General features: G+C 39.7%; 1 protein-coding gene across 1 annotated transcript in view; it reads left to right on the plus strand.

Moving 5' to 3' along the window:
* Positions 1-9,038, plus strand: part of LOC124851625 (alpha-2-macroglobulin-like) — a 52,972-nt gene extending 43,934 nt beyond the window's left edge. Inside the window, 14 exon segments of the mRNA XM_047339513.1 lie at positions 67-150; positions 2,404-2,580; positions 2,668-2,743; positions 3,735-3,891; positions 4,133-4,207; positions 5,179-5,341; positions 5,439-5,626; positions 6,266-6,478; positions 7,450-7,562; positions 7,752-7,842; positions 7,921-7,989; positions 8,078-8,183; positions 8,305-8,346; positions 8,898-9,038. Of these exon segments, the coding sequence (XP_047195469.1) occupies positions 67-150; positions 2,404-2,580; positions 2,668-2,743; positions 3,735-3,891; positions 4,133-4,207; positions 5,179-5,341; positions 5,439-5,626; positions 6,266-6,478; positions 7,450-7,562; positions 7,752-7,842; positions 7,921-7,989; positions 8,078-8,183; positions 8,305-8,346; positions 8,898-8,902 (1,559 nt within the window). The 3' untranslated portion in view covers positions 8,903-9,038.
* Positions 9,039-9,242: the final 204 nt, after the last annotated feature.

Raw genomic sequence — 9,242 nt, forward strand, 5'->3', positions numbered from 1 at the left:
CTTTGTTTTGATCCTGACCGTGGCTTGAGTTTGTCTCTAAGGTTGTTGTTCTCTGTCTGTACACAGGAGAGGCTTTGGCAGAGGAAATAGAGTTACAGCTCCCTGAGAAAGTGATCGAGGGATCAGCTCGTGCCTCACTATCAGTTCTGGGTAAACGGATAAACTCATTTTGCAGAGTTAACAGTTCACCTTTTTCTTGATGCCTCAGAAATAAGGACATTGATAGTAAAAAGGGACATTTGGATATTATTGTCCTTCTTGAGAGATTGCATTTGTTTGTATAATGCAACCATGGCACTTTCATACATTATACAGAAAGTAGTTATTTAGTCAAAAGTTTTAATAATAATAACTTTATTTGTATAGCACCTATCTAAACAAGCTTACAAAGTGCTTCACACAAAAAATCCATGGCAAAATGAAGAATGAATTATAACTAGAAAATTCCTCCTGCCGAGAAAGACAGACAGACTCTTTTTTGCAAACTGCATGTGACATGATCAAGGTTGGGAAGAGAGAGAGACAGACAGACTGGCTGCTTTAAGAGAGAGAGAGAACATGTACCAGTTTCAGAGAGAGAGAGAGAGAGACCCAGAGAGAGAGAGAGAGAGAGAGACTTGATCAGTAGGTGGCGCTATCACTAACACTGCATACACACTCATAGGTCTCTTCAGGTCAGGGCTCTGATCATGTGACAGAATTTTGGGGTCGATTGCTCACACTTCATTTTCACACTGACCACTAGGTGGCGCTATCACTATCACTGCATACACACCCATATATCTGTTCAGGTCAGGAATCTGATGAAGTGTGTGCAATTTGGGACCGATTGCTCAAACTTAATTTTCACACTGACCAGTAGGTGGCGCTATCACTATTAGTGTGTATGCAGTGATAGTGATAGCCTTGACTTGATCAGGCCTTGACTCTGATCATGTGACAGAATTTTGGGGTCGATTGCTCAAACTTCATTTTCACACTGACCACTAGGTGGCGCTATAACAATTAGTCAATATTGAAGTTGAGTGCAACTGGACATGTAAGAAAAAATATATATTTTTGGCTTCAGTGGGTTTTGAGCTCCCTCGACCAGTGGATCAGAGTCAGCGTCTCAACCACTGATCCAATCACATTGTTGTTCAAAATCATCAGACAAAGAAAAAATCAATGTTAAAGTTCTGCCCTCACCTTGACTTGAACTCATGACCTCTGAGTCATTGTCCCACTGCTCTAACCACCGCACTACATATAGTGTTGAGCAACAGCTTTGAAGTAGTTGATATAAAGATTCCACTGTCCCCTGTTCCCCCTCTGGCCCCTCCCTCTGCGTGTGTAAGAGTCACTAATTACTGCACCTGTGACAGAGAGCGAGTGACAGTTTGGACCTTGGGAGTACGTCACAAACAAAATGCTCTAATTCAAAATCTATAACTCCTATCTGTGAGATGAAAACACCATGAGAATCACAAGACTTTGACAAACAAGCAAATATCTATATTATTGGTTAGAGTTAAAAAATGAGGCTGTACGAGCAATTTAGAAACGTAGTTCTAATTCCAAAAATGAACTCTGAAATGTAACATTGGATTCAATGGGGCCGATATTTATCTCCACTCTAGCGCTCTGCTCAAACAAATGCTTGTTACTCAAAAACTATAAGTCCTATCTGTAAAATGAAAACATTTTGAGAATCACAAGACTCTAAACAACAACCAGATATATTTTTTATTGGTGAGAGCTAAGAAATGGAGCCGTGGGAGCGATTTACGTTTTATTTTTCGGTTTTGCTCTTTCCAGAAATTTTCGTCAAAATTAACATGGGACCCAATGGGAGTTGACGCCGGAAATAATTCCTCGATTTCTCGTGGCGGATATAAGCACAGGTCCGAGAGATTTGAGAGTGACATGTCTGCGAAAGAAACTTCTTGAACTGCTATTTGATCTAAAAATCATGTCTGAGAACCTCCGTTTGTGGATTTGAGAGCAGTTTTAGTGCAAATAAAAGGGTCTCAAAACAGTCATTTTCAGCAACTCGCTCTTTAGGGCGAGAGACCTTGAGTCCCATTGTACGTTTTCGGCCACGTTATCGCGATTTTTGTGCAAACTGTTGGACGAAATTCTTATAAAAGACATAGCACACCATTCGACGTAATTCCGCAGGTTTATTTGTAGGTCTCGTGATTGTGCGACAAAATTTGTGCGAGTTGCGCCATGCAATGCATTGCGCCAAGTGGCACCAGATCACAATTTCTATATGTAAGAATTCAGTACAGTTGAGGGAAAATACCAAAACTCCTTTAGTGCATGGCCTTCTGTATCAGCTGTGTTTGAAGCTTGTTAACATGGTTTTATATCAGTGTGTCAAGTCATTTACATGTTTGGTGAGTCGCTGTATTTGTGCAGGCGACATCCTGGGTCGAGCCCTGAAAAACCTGGATGGGCTGCTTAGGATGCCGTATGGATGTGGTGAGCAGAACATGGCGCTCCTGGCCCCCAACATCTATATCCTCCACTACCTGAAAAACACACAGCAGCTGACACCGGCCATCATGGAGAAGTCTACCAACTTCCTGTCAAGCGGTGAGCCTCAGTTAGCTTTAGCTGAATAATCTGGGACTGGTGTGAATCATTATGTCCTAATAAGCTTGTATTTATTTTATTCTACAGGTTACCAGAGACAGCTGAACTACAAACATATTGATGGAGCTTACAGCACATTTGGATCAGGAACAGGGAACACTTGGTGAGAAATAACTGATGTACATAGAATTATTTTATCTACCTACTTATTCCACAGCTGTCTGTGTTTCTGTATGTGGAACACATATCTCGGGAACCGTTCATCTTGTTGGGATCACACTTGGCATGTGTATTATTAATGGCCCAGGGAAGTGCCCTGTAGCAGTCATTGGGGGCGGGGCAGTGAGCTAATGGACAGTCTGTGAACTGAGTTGATCATGTCTTCTTCTGAGTCCTCAGATAAACTACAGCTGTGGTTGCCAAATGGCAGTCTGTGGCCAATAATATATCTGTCCTGCCATATCATTTTGATCATTTGATTATGTTTCTTCCACTATATCGGATTGTGGGTGCTGATCTCCATCATGACAACAGTCAAAGCACAAAGTTTGTTTTGGTGCTGCAATGCCTTATATCAAGTTGAATTAAAGAGCTTTTATTTTGAAAAGTTGTTAACTGAAGATCATGTCAGACCTCTGAAATAGCTAACATGCGATGTATACAAAATAACAGCAGATCAGTAAATCATTTAAAATTGTATATAAAACACAAAGTAACAGATATCAATCAAATTCAGTTTAATTCTATGAAAACATTGAATTTATAATCTTCATTGCAGATAAACCAGGTAGCATGAACACAAAGTTTTCTAACTTCACTCTTCACCATAGACTGTGTATAAAAAGCTCTGAACACAACGTCCAGCACACAAACAATAAAAAGTGACAGTATATTGTAGAACTGTCTGAGGAGGACTCACTAATGACAAGGGATATTTCTGAAGTAGCTCTAGAACACACGACAAGAGAACATGCCATTCCAAACAGGCAGGTTTAGAACGGGCACTGCACTAGTTGGTAACTAATGCATGAACTAGCCAAACTTATGACCTATACCATATTGTGTTATGTTCGGAATCATGAAACGTGATACAGAACAAGTGCGTCTCCTTATTTTCCTTTTGTCAGTGTCTAACTTTGTTTTGATGTCCTCAGGCTGACTGCTTTCGTGTTGAGATCTTTTGCCAAAGCAAAATCTTTCATCTACATTGACCCAAGGAATATTGAATCATCTAAAACTTGGCTGGAGGAAAAACAACGTAAAAATGGCTGTTTCGAACAGTCAGGAAAACTTTTTAACAACAGGATGAAGGTGAGCTTTTTGTACCTGTAGACTGTGATTAAAACAATATCACTTGAAACTGAAGAGTAGACATTTTATTATCACTGAGTAATATCTTGCTGTACTTTATTTAAAATACTTTGGTGAAAATCGTTTGTTTAATGGAATTAAAGTGAATGTGGCTGCAAGCGCAAAATCATGTTTGTTAAGTGGGTCCCTGTGTGTTGCACACACAGTGATGCGATATGTGAATATTGTTCCCTTCCTACAGGGTGGTGTGTCTGATGAAGTAACGCTTACTGCTTACATCACTGCCGGTTTCTTGGAGATGAATTCGTCCACTGATGTGAGTAAACTCCCTCCCCAAACTTATCTCACGCTGTTTCACTCCAAACTTTGCAATTACAAGATAAACATATATGTGCACCAATCGCCTCTCCACTGATAAAGAAAACAATTAATTGTTTGCTTTTTTCGAATTAAAGAGTTATGTGGTGAAAGCACCCCTCTATGCCAAAAAGGGTGAATGGGTCAAACACTTAATCCTGTTCTATGCTGACAACCCTGCTATGAAAGTATTATTGTGCATAAGATAACAAAGTGATATCACACATTGTGTTGGCAATATGCGCATTGGTGGAAACATTACTTCTACTGTTTTACTTGAGTAACAAGGTGACGACGGCCTCAGATTTCAAATCTGGTGGCTTTGCTCGACACAGCAATCACAAAACTGTTTTGTGACTAAACTACATAAATGTCTTCCTATACTTCCCATTGTATGGCATCTGTTTCAGTACAGTATTAAGCTGATTGTTTCACCAACTGCTAATGTTTTCAAAGAAAGTTTTACACAAATTTAAACTGAATTCACTTTTTATTATTAATAGTTTTGTTTGTACTAATGAGTAAAAAACAGATATCTTCCCACTTACCACCCTGTTAGTATACACTTTTTTTGTGAGTGCCACAATTAATCCTGATTCACAATTAACAATATAATATGCACTATTACAATGTATAAACCTAACCTAACTATAACAACGGCTACTTTTCCTCATGGGGAGTTCAGATTGAAAAAGCTATCATAAAACAAACAGTTCTTTTGGTTTGGCTTCATAAAATAATGACCTGTCTTTGTAGTAATTAACAACACTGGTAGTTGTTTAGCTACTTCTGCATCTTTCTTCATTATTTAATTGAGTGGTTCTGAAGATGGACTGAAGACTCTTTCTACTCTATAGTGATAATATCTTAATTCTGAGTTTTATGTTATGTATTTGTACATACTTTCTCAATCTAAAATATGCATTACAGGATGCTGTGGTGATGAAGAGCCTGTCCTGCCTTAAGGAGTCCGCCAATGACCTCAGCAACACCTACACCACAGCTCTGTTGGCGTACGTCTTTACCCTGGCAGGAGACATGGAGACCCGTGCTCACCTCCTGCAGCACCTTGACACAGTTGGACACAAACAAGGCTAGCTGCTGTCCTCCTCAAGGAAATCGTTCTGCCTTCACTTACTGTCACTGTAGCTGACCTTATGCCTGTATGTTTGTGGATGGATGTGTTTTAGGGGGTTTCCTCCATTGGACTCAGACAGCAACAGAAACATCGGCCTCTCTGTCTGTGGAGATCAGCTCCTATGTGATGCTGGCCAAACTCAGTGCCTCGCCCAGTGCTGAAGACCTGGGCTACACCTCTCGCATTGTCAGATGGCTGACGGGTCAGCAGAACTATTATGGAGGCTTCTCGTCCACACAGGTACAAGCCAAACAGAAGAATGTTCATTGACTAGCTGTGTGCTCAGAGCTGTCCTGTGAAAACTCTCTCTGTGTGTGTGTGTGTGTGTGTGTGTGTGTGTGTGTGTGTGTGTGTGTGTGTGTGTGTGTGTGTGTGTGTGTGTGTGTGTGTGTGTGTGTGTGTGTGTGTGTGTGTGTGTGTGTGTGTGTGTGTGTGTGCCAATTCAACAGGCTTATTAATGCTGTATTTACATAAATTAGTTTATGATTTAGATTGTAAGTCGGATAAAGAATATTACATCCTATCTTATCTGAAAAATTCCAAATAATAGGTTTTCTTTAAAAAAAAAAAAATTCAGTTAAATTCCTGAAAAGTTTAACTGAAAGTGAAAATCATGATTACTTTCAAAGTTCTGAAAACTGAAATATGATCTTTGCTGCATTACCTGTCAACAAGGGTTAGCTGCTGCTGTTATAGTACATGAGTACAGCACAAGTTTCCAACCCAATCACTAGTGTATAACAGTGGGGCACCATTGTCAGCTTTTACTTTTTTACTTTTTTTAATGGTGACCTTCCACCTCTTCCTGCTGTATGTGTAAACACAAGTGATTATATGTGTAAAGATTTAAAGTAACAGAGTATTTTATGTGTGTTGCAGGACACAGTGGTGGCTCTTCAGGCTCTGGCTCTTTACTCCACTCTGGTATTCAATCCAGAGGGTTCAAGCACAGTGATGGTCCAGTCCCCCAGTAGTCAGCTGTCATTTGATGTGAACAGGGACAACAAACTGCTGTACCAGGAGAAGAGGCTACAGGACGTGATAGGAAAGTACAGCGTGAAGGTGAAGGGCAGCGCATGTGCTTCAATACAGGTCAGTCAACACTGGAGCTCTAACTGCTTCTGTTTGATAAATGCTCACCTCAACAGTCTTACAGTAGTAGTGCAGAGAGTCTGAAAGTGCTGCATCTCCAATTATATGTGGTGTCTGTATGCAGTGAGCTTTGTTTCTCATTTTTAATAAATGAGCCAGTCTGACTATTCAAATAACTGGATTTTGATTTTGAATGAAATGACCAGGTGGTCCTAAACTCTTACAATCTGGGAAATGACTTGATGCTACATAAAGCCATTAAACATGAAAGAGGTAGACACTTTGAGCAGGCTCCCTTGTAATCTGGGTTCATTAGTGTAAATGAACCAAGGTTTGATACCTTGTGCCTGGTAAAAGAGGATTTTCAAGTCTTCACCGATTTTAAAAACGTGGGAGATCACAGACATAGTGACAGACTTGACGTTTGCAGAAAACCTTTTCACAGTGGCGATTCCAGAGACTTCGGATCTCAAAGACACACTTGGGTGATTCTTTTTTGTCTACCTCTATTTTGTATGGTGGTTAGCAAACAACTTTTAGGTTGTCCATTACCACCACCTTCTGAACTGGAGTGCTGAAAACTTGCATGCGTGTTTCTGTCGGAGCCAATTATCGTGAAAATAAAACAGATTTGATATTCATGATTCAAGATCGGGGAGGCTCTCACTCAATCTGTAGAACTAAGATCATTTTGCATAACCATCACACTTCAGGTTTATTTGGGCAGATAATCGGCAGAGACTGAATGCCCCCGGAATTGTCAGAAGGGGTGAATCAGGTAAAAAATCATCCAGATTATCCTGTAGTGTGCAGCAGCCCTTAATACAACAACCTAAAATCAGGATGTGTAAATGTGACTCCCTTGAAAACAACATGGTTCTTCTGTTTCATAAATTTGAGCAAAGGAAATTCTTGATATTCTATTTCAGTATTTTTAATCCCATACTTTCCCTTGTCTCCCTGTTTCTCAGATTAGTCTTAACTACAACATCCCAACTCCGACTGAAGTCACATCCTTCAGTGTTGAGGTCAAGGCAGAGGCTGACGGCACCAAAAACAAACTCAGTCTGTTGATAAGATGCCTGTAAGTAATCTGCTCCCACAAGTTACACTAATGATGGAGGCGTACTGTCATTTTTGTTAAACAATGCTCTGTAGATACCAGTGTGTACCTGATGGTGGATGAACCGGTATGCCAACATGCTCAAACATATCCTAACTGTGAGGACAATGGTGAAGGTATGGGACTTCACATCTTTATGGTTTATTGCAGATATCATGGAAAAGAGGAAAATACAAACATGGTGATCCTGAACATCAAAATGCTCTCTGGCTTTGTCCCAGATCCACAGTCTTTGAAGGAGGTGAGTTATTAGTGTAACTTAGACTAGTTTACATCCGTTATTGATGAGAAACCCAGTTGATTATCCTCTCCCCCACAGCTCAAAGGCGCCGTGCTGGTGAATCGTGTTGAAGAAAAGGATGATCATGTTATGGTGTACATCCAGGAGGTAAGAGGAATTCACAGTGAGGGTCAAGAGATAAGGATTTTCTGATTGTTACTAATTGCGTCATCTGTCTTTTCTTTTTAACCAACAGCTACAAAAGGACATACCCATCAACTACAGGTTACGTCTCAACCAGGAGCTGCCAGTGCAGAACCTGAAGCCAGCTGTGGTCAAGATGTATGACTACTACCAGACAAGTAATTCTGACACTCACACACACAAACCCTAAGTCCCTTTACAGAGACCACATCAAGCATATATGAAGAAAGGTTATATTTTAGAAAAATCCATCTGTCCTTCTATTCTTCTTTTTCTCAGGTGACCAGGCTGAGACAGAATATATCTACACTTATGCTGCAGGTAACAATACATGATGATACAAGAACATTCTAACCCAACCACAAAAAGTAATAATGTCTTTAATTGGTCAGAACCTTTCTCAAGAGGCTCTATGACCTGAGTCGAGAACATAGAGTACCTCCACAAAGACCCAACAATCCCCTTTTGAAACCATATTTAAATTAACTACATCTGGATTTTTATTTGAATCATCACCAAATTGCACACACTTAAAAATATCAGTCCCCTAAAAAAAACAGATTTGTTTCATCAAGATCCATGAATTATTCTCTGAGAAATCAACAAATGTTGAGAAGCACAATATCTCACAATGTTAAAGAAAGTGAAAAATAGTTCCTGGAGCCGCACCAAAATTGTATTGGTTCTTCCTTCACCCATACCATATCTTTCTTCCAAGATTCATAGTAATTTGTTCAGTTCTTTTTGTGTAATGCTCTTAACTCAGCAGAGGTAAACATAACTTCCTTGGCAGAGGTAATGATGTCAACAACAACTCTGGACTTCACATGGAATATAATATACTAATATTTATTATTTCTTTCTTTTTGCAGCTTGAAGAGAGGAGAGTTTTCAGTCTCTGTGTTGTCCCACAAACGAGCAGTTTAACACAAATGCTTAACACATTTCTGTCTAAATACTGTATGTGTTTGAGGTGAAACTAATGGAGAATAAAATAATGTGATGTGAACGTCCAACTTATTTCTCTTATGTTTTACTGTGTGTTTTACACTGTTTCAACTGTTTGCTGGTGCAGCTTCAGCAGTTAATTTATTCATACACATATTGGAAAACACACATGCAGGTCAGCTTAGTGTGGAAAGTTGAAAGATATTCACAAAACAATTGTCCTCATGGCTGCTAGGGTGGAGCATATAAAGTACATATTAAGTACATAT

The sequence above is a fragment of the Hippoglossus stenolepis genome, chromosome 4 (genome assembly GCF_022539355.2).
Source record: "Hippoglossus stenolepis isolate QCI-W04-F060 chromosome 4, HSTE1.2, whole genome shotgun sequence".
NCBI lineage: Eukaryota > Metazoa > Chordata > Actinopteri > Pleuronectiformes > Pleuronectidae > Hippoglossus > Hippoglossus stenolepis.